Source organism: Cordyceps fumosorosea, assembly GCF_001636725.1.
Source record: "Cordyceps fumosorosea ARSEF 2679 chromosome Unknown scaffold_10, whole genome shotgun sequence".
Classification (NCBI taxonomy): domain Eukaryota; kingdom Fungi; phylum Ascomycota; class Sordariomycetes; order Hypocreales; family Cordycipitaceae; genus Cordyceps; species Cordyceps fumosorosea.
In genome coordinates, this window is record NW_017387310.1 from 773,421 (window position 1) to 790,167 (window position 16,747).

General features: G+C 53.4%; 5 protein-coding genes across 5 annotated transcripts; 2 read left to right on the forward strand and 3 right to left on the reverse strand.

Annotated features, from left to right (window-relative positions):
• Nucleotides 1–298: 298 nt before the first annotated feature.
• On the reverse strand, nt 299–3,412 carry ISF_04739 (Oligopeptide transporter OPT; the record flags this gene model as incomplete). The annotated part of the gene is made up of 1 exon (XM_018848344.1): nt 299–3,412. One exon carries the CDS (start codon nt 3,410–3,412, stop codon nt 299–301), a length of 3,114 nt encoding a protein of 1,037 aa, XP_018704679.1.
• A 1,839-nt stretch (nt 3,413–5,251) lies between these two features.
• Nucleotides 5,252–9,956, forward strand: ISF_04740 (Armadillo-type fold domain containing protein; the record flags this gene model as incomplete). Its single annotated transcript, XM_018848345.1, has 7 exons — nt 5,252–5,345; nt 5,409–5,969; nt 6,754–7,004; nt 7,057–7,338; nt 7,443–7,533; nt 7,586–8,869; nt 8,917–9,956. 7 exons carry the CDS (start codon nt 5,252–5,254, stop codon nt 9,954–9,956), a joined length of 3,603 nt encoding a protein of 1,200 aa, XP_018704680.1.
• A 646-nt stretch (nt 9,957–10,602) lies between these two features.
• ISF_04741 (Acyl-CoA N-acyltransferase) lies at nt 10,603–11,477 on the forward strand (the record flags this gene model as incomplete). Its single annotated transcript, XM_018848346.1, has 2 exons — nt 10,603–11,021; nt 11,114–11,477. The coding sequence occupies 2 exons, from the start codon at nt 10,603–10,605 to the stop codon at nt 11,475–11,477; spliced, it is 783 nt and encodes a 260-aa protein (XP_018704681.1).
• Nucleotides 11,478–11,898: 421 nt separating this feature from the next.
• ISF_04742 (Cytochrome c oxidase biogenesis protein) lies at nt 11,899–12,473 on the reverse strand (the record flags this gene model as incomplete). The annotated part of the gene is made up of 2 exons (XM_018848347.1): nt 11,899–12,242; nt 12,320–12,473. 2 exons carry the CDS (start codon nt 12,471–12,473, stop codon nt 11,899–11,901), a joined length of 498 nt encoding a protein of 165 aa, XP_018704682.1.
• An 822-nt stretch (nt 12,474–13,295) lies between these two features.
• On the reverse strand, nt 13,296–14,295 carry ISF_04743 (hypothetical protein; the record flags this gene model as incomplete). Its single annotated transcript, XM_018848348.1, has 3 exons — nt 13,296–13,656; nt 13,743–14,065; nt 14,134–14,295. 3 exons carry the CDS (start codon nt 14,293–14,295, stop codon nt 13,296–13,298), a joined length of 846 nt encoding a protein of 281 aa, XP_018704683.1.
• Nucleotides 14,296–16,747: the final 2,452 nt, after the last annotated feature.

A 16,747-nucleotide genomic window follows, 5' to 3' on the forward strand; every position in this document is an offset into this window, starting at 1 on the left:
TTATAGTGTGTCGTGTGTTTCGTTGTGAAAACGAGAGGCAGATACAGACTACAAAGAAAAAAAGAGACACCAAGACATGACGAAAAACTTGAACAAAATTCAAAGTATTCTATTCAAAGATAAACGTAACAGTTATCATTTCAAGCAGGTGTGACTCGTATTTTCAAGAAAAAGAAATAAGCAAATTGTACATGTCCCATATACAATAACATATATCAAATGATCAAATGTAGACCAGAACGCCCATAGCAATGCATGCAGTATAGATTTCAGACTTGATCTGTCGTACCTCCTCTCTTCACCACTCAGGCGGCCCGAAGTGCCCGCCCTCGGGCACCGTCTTGTAAGAGCAGGCCTGCCAGTCGCAGCCCTGTTTATAGACCTCGGTGCCCCACCAGTGAAAGTTGGTCATCCACCCGGGGTAGATGAAGCCGAAGAAGACAACAACGATGCCAAAGGCGAGGCCGGAGTCGAGTGCGGCGCTGAGGGTCATGGTGTACTTGGCCCACCAAGCGCCGGCGCGGCGCTTGATGACGTAGTTGAAGACGTAGCAGACGAGGGCCCAGACGGAGAAGTTGAGACCGGTGGCGGGCGGGATCCAGGCCATAGCCCCAAAGATGATGGGGAGATTGATCTTGCGGACGACGCTGCCCCGACGGCGGCGGCTGTACAACCACAGCGGGATGGGCAGCAGCGCGCCGAGCGGGAAGCACCAGACAAGGGCGCGGTAAATGGCACCGGGACCGAAGAACTCGCCGGGCCCGACAACGCCCCAGAGAATGGAGCCGTTGAAGTGGACTCGCGCGATGGGGCAGGTAAAGCCATTGACCGCCTCGGCGGTACAGATGCCCCCGACATTGATAAACATCCAGTTGAGGACGCCAATCTGCGTGACAGACGACACAAAAGTGGCAACGACCTGCACCATGAACATTATGCGGGGCGGGATCTTCATGTAGTGGCCAAGCTTAAGGTCCGCAGCAAACTTGATGCCCTGCGCCGAGGAGATGTAACCGTATGTGACGAAGACCATGTTGGCGATGGGACGCCCGGGGAAGACGACGCCGCAGATTAACTGACAGATGAGGTAAATGCTGCTGTGCTGGTTTGTGACGGCCATGATGATACCGTTGGGGATGAAGAAAATGGCGCCAAGGGCGAGAGCCAGGAGAAGCCCGTACCAAGGTAGATGGATGGGGTAGTACTCGACGATGAAGATGCCGACGGCTGTCATGGAAAGGAACGTCAGAAGGTACCAGCTCAATGGTGCATCTTTGTAGCGCTTCATCAGCCGGCTGTGAATATCTTCTCGACTTAGGAGGTCGTCGAAGCCAGAGTGCGTGGAGCGGTTGCCGTGGCTGTCATGGCGTGACAATGGATCCGGCTCTACCTCACCAGCTTCCGTCGGTGTGTCAGAGAGAGGTTCGTAGGTGGCTTTGCTCTCTTCACGTGCTTCGGCGAGTGCGCGTTTCCACGTATGCCAGATATCGCTACCATGCCAGCACAGCGTGTGTGTAAGCAGTGCTGCAAGACCAGCAAACTGCACGCCATAGCTCAGCATGTACGTCACGGGCAGGAAGACTCGGCTGTAGTTTCGATACGCTTCGCGGTCGAACAAGAAGTCGGGTGTAAGAATTCTGCTGACATCATAGACTTTGCCTGTATTGTCAAAAACAGCAGTTGATAGAATCGGCATATATGACGAGTACAGAACGTTGGCATAGTAGCACAGCGGTGCAATGAACCACATGACAACAACGAGGCCAGCTACCACATTGACGGCCGCCCAGAAGGGCACGAGCAAGGGTGAACCGACGTACGTAATTTGGGCCCAATCGAAAGTCATAGGGAACAGCCCTAGGCCGGAGGTGACACCAAAGAGGTTCGCAATGACAACGTTCTTGGGGGCAAACCAGGTAATGACACTGAAGTAACTGAGCGCTGGCATCAAGAGTCCGGGCAAGAAGTAGAACACGAAAGCGCCTATCCAGACAATGTAGAAGAAGTTCCAGCGACTGATTGTCCAGCCGTTAGCTGGCTTATTCTCTTGTTTGTGGAGCGTTGAGAACATGGCAGCAGACATCAGTGTGCCTGGCCAGATCATACCGCTAGGACGGACGAGAAATCGGCGGGCCATACCCGCAAAGCCGTACCCCAGGATTTGTGTCGATATCGTGAGTAGTAACTGGTACGCAATCGGAGCAGACTGGTTATAAAATTGCGTCTGTTCAACAATGACGTCGGTCGCAAATGCAAAGCCAAAGGCAACGTTGCTGCTCACATAGACGCAAGTGTGTTCTTTTTCGTTCCACCGGCCCTGCGCGAACCATTGTCGCCATGAGCGAAGAGTCTTTGTTCGCCTTGCCGGTGGCTCGTGTTCATCTGGGATAGCTGAATGACGGACACCATCAACAAATGTTTCTTGGGGGTCATAGGAGCGCTTCAGAGCCACGTCCCAGAATAAACCGAGGGGGTGGACCAGAAGCAGGGCAATAACCGGTGTGATGGCCACACTGGGATATCTTAGAGAAAAGAATAGATTGGTCGAGGAGCCCAAAATAGAGAAGAGCACAGACAAGCACCACATTCGCGGTGTGTTTATTGACAGTGTAGTATCGTCTGTCGGAGGCACGGAGGCCCGAACTGCTTCGTGGGGAGAGTTTTCGTCTTCTTGGTCGATAGTTGACGCATCATCCTGGACCGAAAAGGTGTCTTCCTCGTCAATATCCAACTCATCAGGTTTTCCGTTGCTAAACGTATCGACAAGCGGCGTCTCGGCGGGCCCGAAGCGGCCTTCAACCCCAGACACAAGGATAGCACCGTCGAGGTCCTCCGAAACTCTTGAGGATGACCGCGAGATGGCCGACCGTTGGCTACGACTCGTGTCGCGCGCATAGCTAGGACGGCGCCTATATTCTTCGGAGTCGGCTTCGGATGGCGACTGGCTTTGGTACGGCGATGCGTTTACGGAGCCGTAGTTGGGAGTGTCCTGGCGCGACAAAGGCCGCCGGTCAAGGCGGAACGACTTCTTCTTTTTGACCATGTCGAAGTCGGTGAGCTCGAGCTCAGACCCGGAATCAGGGTCAGCTACAGCTTTTGACTCTGTAGGCCAAACGGTGCGAGCATGTTGTGAGAGGGAAGTCAGGGCATCGACGTGGTCATTGAGAGGCGACGAGGGTTCCGGCTGCTGTCGGCTCGGTGGCCGCTGGTGGGATGATCCGACGGTGGACTTGTGTGGCAATGCAGCAGTCGTAGTCGCCAGGGTCTCAAGGGCAACGGTTTTGTCGAGGTTGGCGTCAGGCTGATCCTGAACGGCCGTAGTGTGCGAAACAAGGGCTAGAGGGAGGGAGTCGCTGGCTGTTGTAGTTTCGGAATGGTCTTTGGCCAGCGGCGACCGGCGAGCGTCTTTCATGGCGGGCCAGCCGAACTTGTGGAGGGGGCGCTTCCCACCGCTACCTACCTACTTACAAGATGGGAGACGGCTGGAGCTAAACTTACTAACTTAGTTGGTTAGCTGGCGGGCCTTGGAGGTTGAAAATAGCGTGCCAGCTGCAAGGGATGGTCCAGCTCCAGCCAGTTTTCGTTGTCTTGGGCAGCAGTTACGGAAACAGGACCCGTACAGGCTGCGTCACTGCCTGGTCGTTTGGAGATGTCAGAGAAACTCCCTGCAGCGAGCCAATGGGTAATCATAAACGGTCCACAGAAGGTTGCAACTGTGGACTGACGACAAGTCGGTGGGATGCGTGTGAATGCTAGCCTCAGTCGACAGTGGGCCAGTGGGTTGGAATGTCAGGGCGGCTGGGAGCCAAGGGAGGGTGTCGAAGTGAGTCAAACCTGATAGAGAGGCGTGAGAGGCTTGTACGGTGAGTTGGCCAAGATGAAAGTGTCGACGTTGACGTGAGCGCTCTCGTCGGCCGCGTTTGTGTTGCAGGCAAATTGTCCAGTGACAACCGAAGGAACTGGAGGACTGCAGGCTGCAGCAGAATCAGGAGCGGGCTCGCGTGGCGCCTGCAGCTGAGCCGGCCAACAGGGGCACGGTTTATATCTCGAATAACGATGCTGCAGGTAATCTATGTAGCAAGTAAGGGAAGGGCCAGCCGAGAAACCTGGTGAGATGTGACGACGTTTTGCAGCGTAATGCCTGCTAGCGCTATAAGTCTGCAGCTAATTCAAGGCTCTCGGGCATCCAAAGTGGCCAGTTACACGGCAGATGGCGATGGCCAGACGGAGTCGCGGAGCCTGCTCGGCATATCGGTGCGAACGAATTGGTCATAAGGCTACAGCGGCTGGGTTTTCGCGAGTTGAGCCGTTGCTGAAGTGATGATGAAGATGGGCAAACGGAGCAGGTTCGAGATGCTCTCAACGGCTGGCGGTATCAGTGGGAGGGTATCAGTGGCTGGGGCTGTGGCTGAGGCCGCAAACAGTGCCTTTGACGGGATGGGCTACAGCGCTACAAGCCACTAAGCAAGTGATGAACCTGTTAGAATGCCCTGCATTTCAAGATATCTACGCCACGCGAATCTACCCAACAAACTGCTGATGTCGATCGCCGAGCATAGACGAGTCTCGAAATGAGAAGAGTGTAGCAAAATGCAAGGGCTCTAACATGCCTTGGGGCGGTGTACACTGAAGACCAATCTCAATACAGATTACTACCTCCTAGTTAGGGAATATCATTTCTCATTCTGAATCTCGTTCTTCGCGGCTTGATCTGCTTTCTCCTTTCACTCCCTTATTATTTAACAAAAATTACTAGCCACCGCTTTCTTTCACCACTTCACTTTTGGTATGGCCGTGTGAAACAGTTAATCCTGGTAGACAGGTGCCTACTAATAGACAGGGGTCTTGGGTGAGCATCTCTCGCCGTCGTCTAGTTCTGACGAATCACAGCTGACACATTAGGCATCATATCGATATGGAGGGCGCTTTTTTTCTTTAACAAAGCCTAGACCAACTTGGTATCGATAACTGACGAGGATGTCTTTGACCATTGTCGTAGGCCGCGGCTGTGAAACGGAGCCACGAGACTAACCAACTAGCCCCCAATTTATAGGTAGAATTGCACTATGCAACTCATGTAAGGAAAATTGTCTCCACGCAGCGCCAAATTTGATCAGCGCCGATGCCGCACTCGAATCATACCTACGTACTGTTTTAGTTGCCTCATTTCATGCTAACAAGCGCACCCGGAAATAGCATAGACAATGCTCATGCACCTATCCTGCAGTCTCGTCCTTCAACAGCAAGCATAATGGCGACCCCTGTCGCTGCGGCCAAACAACAACTTAGAAATTTAATCAAGAAGCGTCTTGCCGGCCTCTCGCCCGATGTCATTCAAGCTCAGAGTCAGTAGACCCCGCCGCCATTCCTCACCTGTGCCTTGTTAATGGATGAACGCAAACGACCAGGTCGCGCCGTCTTTGAGACTCTACAAGCCTCGCCGCAGTACAAAGAGGCCAAGCGCATAAGCATATATCTAGCCATGCCGGCAGCTGAAGTCCAAACCGAGGCCATTGTCCGCCATGCCCTCATTGCCGGCAAGCAAGTCTTTGTGCCCTACCTTCATAAGTCAACCCTATCTGAGCCTGACGCACCCGCTCGCATCATGGATATGGTGCAACTGCGCAGTATTGAGGATTATGAGAGCCTCGGCCGTGACAAATGGGGCATCCCGAGCATTGGTGCTGACGCCGTTGCTGGACGTGAGCGTATTTTGGGCGACTCGCCAGGCAACTTCGGTCCATCCCCAGCTACCCTGGACTTGATGTTGGTTCCGGGTGTCGCCTTCAATGCAGATCCCGAGGCGGGCATACGGCGTTTGGGTCACGGTAAAGGGTTCTATGACTTTTTCTTGAATCGATACTTTGCTCGAGCCGCTGAGCATGGTGGCCATGGCTCGACCTTGCGGCTCACAGGCTTGGCCTTGACTGAGCAGTGGTTAAACTCTGAAGATGGGGAAGTCCCAATGGGTATGTACGATAGGCGATTGCACAGTTTAATACTTGGTAGTGGCGAGACAAAAAATTAGCCCGTTGTACACTATTATCGACGACAGACAGCCCAGCTCATTTGCACAGGATGAATCATGATGCTTTGGTGCTAACTCAGTCCGCAAGTACTAACAGGAGGTATTTCCCCCACCTCTCGGGGTTGTCTGTCAAGATCCATACTAAAGCCAGGCAATGGAGGAAGACAAAGATGGCAAGGGAAAATATTGAGGCCTTTCATTGAAAACTGCTAAAAAAAAAGTCAAGCTCAAATTGTATATGTTTTTTTCTCTCCGTGCTGCGTCCCTCCTTTCGAATGAAATGACGTCGGATCGGAGCGGAAAAACTCACCACCTTGGTTTCTCCTACAAGAGCGAGTGCCCCGCCAAAGACTATCAACCCCATGTCGTATTATTGCCTGGCTCAAGTCGAGGTGGGCTTTCTCTTTTTATCGCTCTGGCCTGTTGGCATATTCCTAAAACACCAAGAGATCTGTCGCAGCCGACCTTTGTCACCTCATTTGTTCAAGACGACGACGAGAGCCGTCGCATCCATTCTCTTGGTTTCTTCTCAGCGCCTCCGAGCCTACCCCGTTCGTGTTTGTTGTACCACAAAGCTATTCGCGGCACCTTGGCACCTCGCCCCTATGCGCCACTGCCCCGAGTGCAGTCACGAACCTTGTTAAACGGCCGACGAGCTAGAAAATACATCTCATACAAGGATAATCTGCCGAAATAAATCAGTCATGGCTGCAAACGGTGCGCAGGACGGCTTCTCGCCGTCCGACGTCCTGGCTGCCGTGATGACGATGCGGAGTGGGGAGCAGGACGCAAAGAAGAAGGCACATGCCTATCTCGAGAGCTTTCAAAAATCTGTTTGTCGCCCATCAATCTTTACGAGGATATTCTGTGGGTACTAACATATCAGAAAACATCATGGGGTACCATTATTGGCATCCTGCAATCTAAGGCCGAGCCGGAAGCAATCTTGTTTGCTGCCATCACGCTTCGTGGAAAAGTAACCTTTCATCCTTGGCGATACGAATAGACTGCAAGCTCACAACTCACAGATAACGTATGATATCTCCACACAAGTTCCCGCGACCGAACTCCCAGCACTGCGAAACCAGATTCTTCTGCTCCTCAAGCAGTTTGCCGTTGGACCTAAGCCCATCCGTGTGCAGCTCTGTGTTTGCCTAGCCATTCTGGCCATCCAGATGAAGGATTGGAACGACGTCCTGCCGTCTGTGGTCCAGTCTCTCAGCGACAGCCCCGAGAGTCACGCTTGCATCCTCGATTTCTTGCGCGTCCTCCCCGAAGAAGTCACCGAGGGCCGAAAGATTACCTTGTCTGTACGTGGATTCTGCGACTCGACTCGACAATCAACTTCGACGACGTTCAATCGACCGGATGCCGTCAATTTCCAACTTAAAGTCTAATTAATCGTGGGATACAGGAAGATGATCTTGCGGACCGTTCAAAGGTGTTATTGGCCGACAATACTGATAGAGTTGTGCAACTGCTCATTAACTACTCACAATCTTCACGTTCGTGGTATGCAACCTGTAGATGCCAAAGAAGATGCTAACTTTACTATAGCTGCTGCTGCACGCAACCCTCAACTAATGGAATGCATCACATCCTGGCTGAGAGAGGTGCCTGTTGGCAGCATCATCAACTCTCCGCTGCTGGACGTTGTCTTCCACGGCGTCACGGCCGATGAATGCAGTCAAGAGGCCTCTGAGTGCCTCTGCGTCATGCTACGAGAAACGCGCGATGTCGACGAGAGCCAAGAAAACATACAGCTACTTTTCCCTCGCATCATCGGCTTGCAACCTCGCATCGCCATTGTAGCAGGTGAAGAGGATGCAGAGGCATTGAAGGCATTGACCAAGGTTCTAGCAACGGCTGCAGAGAGCTGGTCTGTTGCTATTGCGCGTCAACCCTCACACTTCCGACCACTTGTCGAGGCTGTTCTTGAGTGTGCCGCCCGAGACAAAGACCAAGACGTGATCGAACACACATTCCTCTTCTGGTACGAATTGAAGCAATATCTTGTACTCGAGCGTTACATCCAGAGCAGAGTTGAACTCGTCGATGTTTACTCTAAACTTGTCGATATTCTTCTCAAGCACCTCCAATATCCTCGACCGGAGTCTGGAAACGAGGCCGACCTTTTCGACGGTGACCGCGAACAGGAAGAGAAGTTTAGAGAATTCCGCCATCAGATGGGAGACACCCTGAAGGATGCCTGCGAAGTTATGGGTGTGACTGAATGCTTGACAAAGGTTCTCAATGCTATCCAAGTCTGGATGCAGAACCATGCAAGTCAAGTTAGTGATACAAATGTGCCGAATTGGCAAGAACTCGAGGCTCCATTGTTTGCAATGCGAGCCCTGGGACGTATAGTGGACCGCGAGGAAGAGATTGTGCTACCGCAGCTGATGCCACTGTTGGTTCAGATTCCAAACCACGAGAAGCTTAAGTTCGCCACTATTATGGTACTCGGGCGTTATACCGAGTGGACAGCTGTGCACCCAGAGTACCTGGAGCCTCAGTTCAACTATATTGTCAACTCCTTCCAGGCAGACTCCAAGGAAATTGTCCGAGCCGCTGCGTTGGCTATCAAGTTCTTTTGCACTGACTGCAGAAACCTGCTTAGTGGGCAGGTACTGCAGCTCCAGACCTTTTATGACCAGGTTCTTGACAAACTACCAAACCAAAGCAAGGAAGAGGTGACAGATGGTGTGTCCAGTGTGGTCGCTGTGCAGCCTGCCGACCAGACGTACACGCTGCTGAAGACATACTGCGATCCTCTCATCCAGCGTCTGATGGCCATGGCAAACCAAGCAACTGATAAGGAGAGCAAGATTGCTCTGGCTGGTAAGTAGCTTCTCAAGCCCACCCAACATGATTCTAACGTACTGCAGAACATCTTCAGCTCATCACGGTCTTTGTTCAAAATGTCACACCGGCAGTGAACCCTGGCGATGCTAACCCGGCTGTCAAGTACTGGCAAGAAGTTTTTCCTATTCTATCGACAGTTCTCGAAAACTTTTTGGACTTTAGCCCCATTTGCGAGAGAATCTGCCGCTGCTGGCGAAACATGATTGTGTCGTACCGCACTGCAATGGCACCTCTACTACCCGAGATGGCTAACAAACTGGCGAGCGGCTTCACGGCCTCTCGCGAAGGATGCTTCTTGTGGGTGACTGGTACCATTCTTCGCGAATTCTCCGAGGACCGTGACAGCGTGGACCAGGCGACGACCGAGAACATCTATAGTTTTTTCGAAGCACAAGCTACCGCGTTCCTGCGTGTCATGACGGAACTTCAGCCTGCAGACTTACCAGACGCTATCGACGACTTCTTCCGGCTCATGATCGATGCGCTCCTTTACTACCCACAAAAGCTTATCCCTTCCACATTGTTGGTCCCGATTTTCGAAGCAGCCATCTATGCACTGACGCTCGAGCAACGAGACCCGCTCGTTTCCACGCTGCACTATGTTCGCGATCTGTTGTCGTATGGCAGCAACAATCCGGCGACCAGCGAGGGGCTGCCGGAGGCTGCGGCACAGCATATCAAAGGCATCATCCTCAACATGCTGCAAAGTCATGGATTGGGCCTGGTGAAGCAGGTTATGGCCGGCATGATGCTCACTTTCCCACGAGACTGCTTCGCCGATGGCAGTGGCGTCCTCTTGGCCCTTTTTGAAATGATTCCTGGCCAGACGGCCGAGTGGGTCGCACAGACAATTCAACTGCTGCCCGAAGGTACGGTGAACGCAGCCGAAGCCAACAGACTGATGGCCAAGATTAAGGAGAGGCTGTCGACGGATGACGCCAGTAATCTCCGACATGTGCGTGTCTTGCTGCAGGATTTTACGAACTCGTACCGACGACGGAATGTGGCGCCGAGGGATGGGCTGGGACAGCTGGAGGCTAGGAGATTCCAGTTTTCAGGCTGATTTTACTCCACCCACTGCAATAAAAGGAGTGAGCGGAGTTGACTGATGGCACGTGTAAAGGCGGCTGGTGGATTAATTGGCATTTACAGGAGCGAGGTAATTTATACCATGGAACCGAACAAGGAAAGGTATTAGGAGCAACTGATTCAATTGTTGATATAGCATCTAGAGCGAGTATATGTGAGAAAAAGGCGACGATGAAAAGTTACTCATGGGATTGTGAGATGGAAATTCGCAAAGGCCGAGAGTATATATATATACATATATATAATTAGATGGAGAACGCATATGCCGACGTGCTCTCCCTACCTTAGCGCCTTAGCTCTACCACATTCCTACCCCAACTTGCTCGACTACGCGTGGCAGGTCGACGGCTGACTCTGAAAGTGCTACTGCTGGCTTTCTTCCTCCATATATGGATGAATTTGGTTGCATCTAGGACCACTGATGAAGGGCACACACAGACCGCGAAAACGGGCGGACGGGGCCGCTCCGTGGGTCCGTCCTCGGCATGGATGTTTTTAGTCACCGGGAACGCCACCCGGATCTCAGCTCGATAACGCAAAGGATTACACAGGGTGAGACAAGAAAAAGGAGCCATCGCCCGAGGTGTCTTGTGCCCAAACTTGCGGAGAAGAACAACTCAATGGCAACAGAAAAAGAAGCTATGGGAAGTCCAGCCGGCATCGCGCTGATCCCGTGGGACCCGGCCAGCCCTGGGCACGCCGACCGCATGAAGATACAGCGGCATGCGTGTGGCTGGGATGCCGACAAGGTGCCTTACTGGCAGAAGAAGGTCGCCGCCGGTGACAAGCTCCTCTTCTGGATCGTCCTGGAGCGAGGCGACATGGAAGACGCGCTGTTGTTGGCGGGGCGTGCGGCTGGCGCGGCCGAGGGGGAGCCCCTGAGGGACACGGCGGCGCAGGTGGGCAGGACGACGCGGACGGCAACGGGAGAAGCGTTTATTCCGATCGGACACATTGCATTGGACGAGTATCCGAAGAGGAACGTGCTGTTTGGGCTACCGATGGCGACGCTGTGGATCAAGTCGCTTTACATTTCCACGTGAGTTGTTTTTTTGTTCTTGTCTTTTCTGGTGCTCTCGCGAAGCTCTTGGAAATAAAAACTGACCAGGAACTTCTCTTCTCCACGGACAGAGCTATACAGTCGAGCGGTCTCGGGCGGAAGGCGATGGCGCAGGTCGAGACGATGGCGGCCGGGGCGCCGTTTCGCAGCGCGGCGCTGGCGCTGGACACGACGCACCCGGAATGGCACCGGCGCGAGGGGAGCCGCCGGCTCTACGGCACGGATGAGCCGCCGGCGGGGGCGCCGCCGATACACACCAACCACGCGTGGTACGCGCGGCAGGACTACTTGGACATGGCGTTGCCGGAGGCGGAGAAGGAGGAGGCGTGCGCGAGGGCGGAGGGGAGGGAGTCGTTGGGGTATTATAAGAATACAGACCCGGAGACGGGATTGGATGAGAGAATTCCGACGACGTACTTGTATAAGATGATTTGATGGGCAGGGTGCAGGCCGGGGCTGGGCAAATTTTGACAGGGTTTCGATAGAGTATTCTGAATATGAATCATGAAGAGTGTACTCCGTAGCATGGCTATCATCACTGAATAGGATGCGAGCAACAAAGACTTTTTGTCTATTTTGTACAGGTGGAGAAGTTTCAGTAAAGCTATGTATATATGCCAAAATGCCACAGAGAAATCAACAATCCGCGTGGTCTCACATCAATGTATCAATGTAGAAAAGCGCGCAGAGGAAGATGTGTCAAACGCCAGACAAATGCGAAGTGCCCACCCCTTCATCTTCGTTCCCATCATATCCATGTACAAATACAAATCTCTCTCGTCCGTCTTCTAGACTCGTCCGTCCAGGCAAGAACCGCGTACTCGCTTGCCGGCCCCCCTCCGCCTATCCATCATCATCATCGGTTGCCGTCGAGCGGGCGGTCCTTGGCCGGCATGCCGCCGATCCTCTCCTGCGCCGGCGCGGCCTTGCCCTTCTTCTCGGCGTCGCGCTGCCGCGACAAACGGACGTCCTCGGGCAGGCCCCACCAGTCGTGCATGAACTCCTCCTGGGCGGCGGCGACCTTGCTGCGGGCCTCGCGCTGGCGCTGGCGATCGAGGCGCATGGCGAACCACTCCTCGCGGGCGGCGTCGTGCTCGGCCTGGTTGGCGTGCAGCTTCATGCAGCCGTTCATGACGCGGTGCTCGGCGCGGCAGGCGAAGGAGACGGTGAAGGTGCGGCCGAGGGCGCACGCGGCAAAGGCTGGGGGGAGGGGCGGAAGAAATGTCAGTATATGGGGGGAAAGCTCTGAAGGGGGACGAGGGGGGAGAGAGGCGAACCTTTAATCTCCTCGGCGCATTGCTTGCGGACGCGCGCGTAGTAAATGTCGCGCACCTGCGACTCCTGCGAGGCGGAGAGCGGGAGAGGGTTGCGCGAGGGGACGCCCAAGCGCTCGGGGGGCGGCGTGGGCAGGTCGGAGGCTTGGCCGGCCATGATGGTGGCCATGCGATGGTGATGATGTTTCCGAAGGGTATTGGTCTCGTCGGGTTCTCGAGATGCGGAGGTCGGTTCGAATGGTGTGAATCGATTGGGTCGGGAGGTATCGGTAGAGTACGTGGAATGATTCGCCGACAAGTCTCACACCTCGGGGAATTTCGATCCCGGAATTTGCGAGAGGCAATTTCGTCAATGGCTGCCTTCGCCTTTGCCAAGTTTATCAGACCATCCAGACCCTGACACGGACAAGGCATGGGGGAGCTTTGGTCTCCAGACTGGGCGAGGTTCGGGCGGCAGTAATTTTCACACCGCCTGCCTCATTTGAGCAGCGTCCGACTTACACGAAGCGATGAAGTAAGTGATCGGTTCACTTTTGGCCGGTTCAGGAAATCTAGTTTAATTATTTTATTTTCAAGCAAAAATTAAACTTGCTTTTTTCCTTTGTCTAACATGGCTGAGGTGGCTCTGGTCATCTGACTGCGCCATTCTCTCGGCGCCTAGCATAGGTTATGAGGCTGAACTCTATATGTCCATCAGCTGTCACGTTCAGCTGTAACTACCGGGTTCTCCCATGAAGAAAGTAGTTGAACTAAAAAAAAAAACGTTTAAGAATAACACTGTCTTGAAACGGTATCAAATATTAATAATAGTTGCATATTCAGACTCGCAAAGTGGTATCAAAAGTAATCGTCGCCCCAAGCTCCTTAGAGCAATCCCAGTCTATAGCATAACATCACCCCCCTTGACCGCAAAATCCCCTGAATTAGAACATGCCGAGACTGTTTGTGTTTGGCAGAGTAGCGGAATGTTGTAGAGCGTTTACTGCTGGTGCTGGTGCTGCTGGGGAGTGACCTGGTTGGGGTCGTGAGGATATTGCTGCTGGTGCCCGGCGGCGACCTGAGGGGCCTGGTACTGGCCCTGAGCCTCGGCAGGCTGCTGGGGATACTGAGGGTACGCCTGCTGCTGGGGCTGCTGCTGGCCTTCGTACTGAGGCTGGGCGAACTGGGGGCCTTGCTGAGGCTGCTGGGCGGGCTGGGCCGTCTGTCCCTGGACCTTTTGCTCCTCCATGTTGTGGTCAGCGGCAGCGGTGGTGCTGGAAGAGCCAAAGGTGAAGCGGCCGTCCTTGCGACCGGCAAGGAAGCTCATGATGGTCCAGACGAGAGTAACAATGAAGAGGACCCTACGAGGAGACTTGGTAAGTACAGGAAAAAAAAGTTGGCAGGTTGGGTGGGTTGTGCAGACGGAGCGCCGCTGCAAAAAGCTCACCAGATGAAAGCGCCAATGGCGGCGACGCCAGCGAGGAGGCCAGACAGAGTGTTGTAGCTGGTGTAGCGGCGCTCGATGGAACGCTTTCGGTAGTCGTAGCAGACACCGTTGTAACAGAACTGGCCGCCGCCGCCGCCCCTGCCGATGCCGCCAATGGTTCCGAGCTGGGCGCGGCGGGCGGCGTTGAGGGCCCAGGTGGCCAGCCAGAGGATGACCATGAAGATGTCGAGGGCGATGACGGCGAAGATGCTGTAGGCGATGTTGGCTGCGCCGACCTTTTCGGTGACGAGGATGTACGCGACGGCGACCCAGGTCAAGACGGCCTACGCGGAGAAAGAGAAAGCATGTTAGTAGGAGGGAGGAGCGCCGTGGTCAAGGAGGAGTCGCATACGGCGGCGATGCCGAGGCTGGGAGCATCAAAGAGCACGTAGTCGGACCAGGCAGCGGCCATGCCAAGGACGATAATGGACAGGACGACCTGGGCGATGCGGATGCCAAAGAGCCAGACGGGACTGGCCAGCGTCCTGTGGGTGTTGACAGCTTGGCTGCTCATGATGTACGGTGGTGGTGGTGAGACGGTTGACCAAGATGAAGTGAGGAAAGGTAGTACAGATGGCGTTTGTGCTAAGAAAGAAAAGCTGTAGCTGTGAGACTTTGGGGTATCTTGGAGGAAGTGAAACGGAAAATGAAGGACTTTGGGGGCAGGTGATGAGCAAGAGAGACCGGACCAGGTCAACCTGAGCAGGGAGCTGAAGATCTTATATGTATGAGTAGGGATAGAAGTGGTAAAGCAGACCGCCAAGCTTGTTCCAGAGTTGGGCACATGGTTGAAAAATAAAAATAAAAATAAAAACAATAATAGAAGGGGGATAGAGAGCCGAGGGCGGAGCTTGCCAGCGAGCTGCTGCACCCCCTCCCCTCTCCCATGTCTATGTCTCTGTCTCTGTCTCTGGTGGTAACTGCTCGTCCTGATCTGGCTTCGTGTAAGCCCAAGGCTGAATTTATCCTGACTCTGGCAGCGGTCCAAAGCGGTTGCCGGCAGCGGAATGGGGCGCCCTGCTTGCTTTGGTTTAGCTGTCAAATTTTCGCTGGTAATTATAGCACTTCTCTCTCTGTGCCTTTCTCATCATCGGGAATGAATGCTAGCAGACAGACCCTTACAAAGCCACGAGAAAGCCCCCCCTCATTCAGCCGCACTGGGGCCTCGCGAGCACTGCCTGCTGCTGGGATCACGGTAAACAGTACACCTTGTGGGTTTCGCCTCGCCTCTTACAGGTTGGCGATGCCAGTTGGCTACGGCGCTAACAGCTCAGCTACAAGGCGCTGTGTCTTGTCTTGTCTGTCCGATGTGTCCGATGTGGACGGTCTCTGATAATCCATACTCCGTAATTCGCAGTGTTTTGTGCTTTTTTCTTTTATTAGACTTGCCTCGCGCGGCACACCGTCTGCCTCGCAGGGCAAGTTAACTAGTGTGACGGGCTAAATTTGTTACTCGGAATGACGCCCTCCGAGAAGTAGTTAGAACAAAGAGTTTGATGGATGCGGGTTGCCTCTTTCACATTGCGCGAGACTTGGCATCCGATCGTGGCGACGAGGCTGTTAGACACTGTGATAACAAGAACTGTTCATCTCGGGGTTGAAGAATAAGTTTGGAAACGTAGCTACACAGCCCGGTCCCCTGTCCCTACTGGAGGGGTGAATCACAGGCTCAAGACCACTCACTGAGTACGAATTGCAAGGCGTGTGTTATTACAGGGACTATCAGGCAGGCTCTAGACAGGTGAAGGACTAGCTAGGATGGACACCTTAGACTTAGACAGGGACACTCTTAAAAACAAACAATATGAACATTTCCTTGCGACAGGATGGACAACTTCATCAATTGTAAAGCAGCATTTCACAGCATTTCTTTGACTTGGGGGTCTTGTACTTACCAGCTTACCAGTCCTCAACTCCTTACACTGTACACACAAGAAAGAGTAGGCGTCTCAAAGCTCAAAGCTCCGTTTCGGCGAAGTGCCCCCTATGACGTTTATTGTTCAGCGCATCGCCTTTCGATTCAATCAGGAAATTCTTCTAATTTCGTGGCTTGTGGCTTGCACAGGCCCACCACCCACGCAAACCCTTTGTGTGAGTGCCGAAGCGGGCTTGGCTTCGAGGCTGTGTCTGGACTCTTACCAGTCAGTATCTACCAATCCATGCGATGCACTTGGCTGCATGCACAGCGACGGGTGCAGCTGGTGGCTGCTGCTGCTGCTGCTGCTGCTACATAGCCATGAAACTTGCAAGTAGAACATGTGGGAGTTGTGAGACAATGGTGCGCGCCCTTGCATAAAGCCTTGCTGGGGTGATGCAGGCGTTTCACAAACCTCGACCACGCGTTTAACCTCCTGTGCCTTTGTCGAGGTGTTTAAGAGTTGTCGTCAACCTACTTGACGGTGGTTGATAGGCGTGGATGGCAGCTCAGAAAGATGCAAATCTGGCGATATTATTCTAGCGTCATGTCGAGGCTGGCTTGACACGAGTGCGTACTATTATACTTTTTGTTCCTTCCAAGTCGCTCAAGGTCTCTGCGTTCTGAGAGCAAGTTTATGACTTCATCATGAATAAGCCAGTGTATTTATAGTCGTCGGCCTGGGTGACCGACCCTTTCGGCCCGCCTGGGCTAGCCCATCAACATCGAGCCAGCGCTTACAGTCGTACCACCGAAGATTCCTACATGTGCTCTTCTTTCAAATGATGTGACATTCATAACTTGGTCGCCTTCTATCGTAGGCAATAGGAAATCGAGGGCTCTTCTAGAGTGCTACATAATGTGGTTGTACAGCGACAGGATATCCGACCGTGAGCAATTCAAGTCTATAGTTGTACCCGGCTTGTGATGTTATGGTATCTTTTCAAGATGAGTACACCTACATTCTTTTCACCACCCTCAGCAAGACAAATGACGAGGAGTTATCAGAAGATGTGCAACTATAAGTATCAAACATACTGGAGTAAAATAA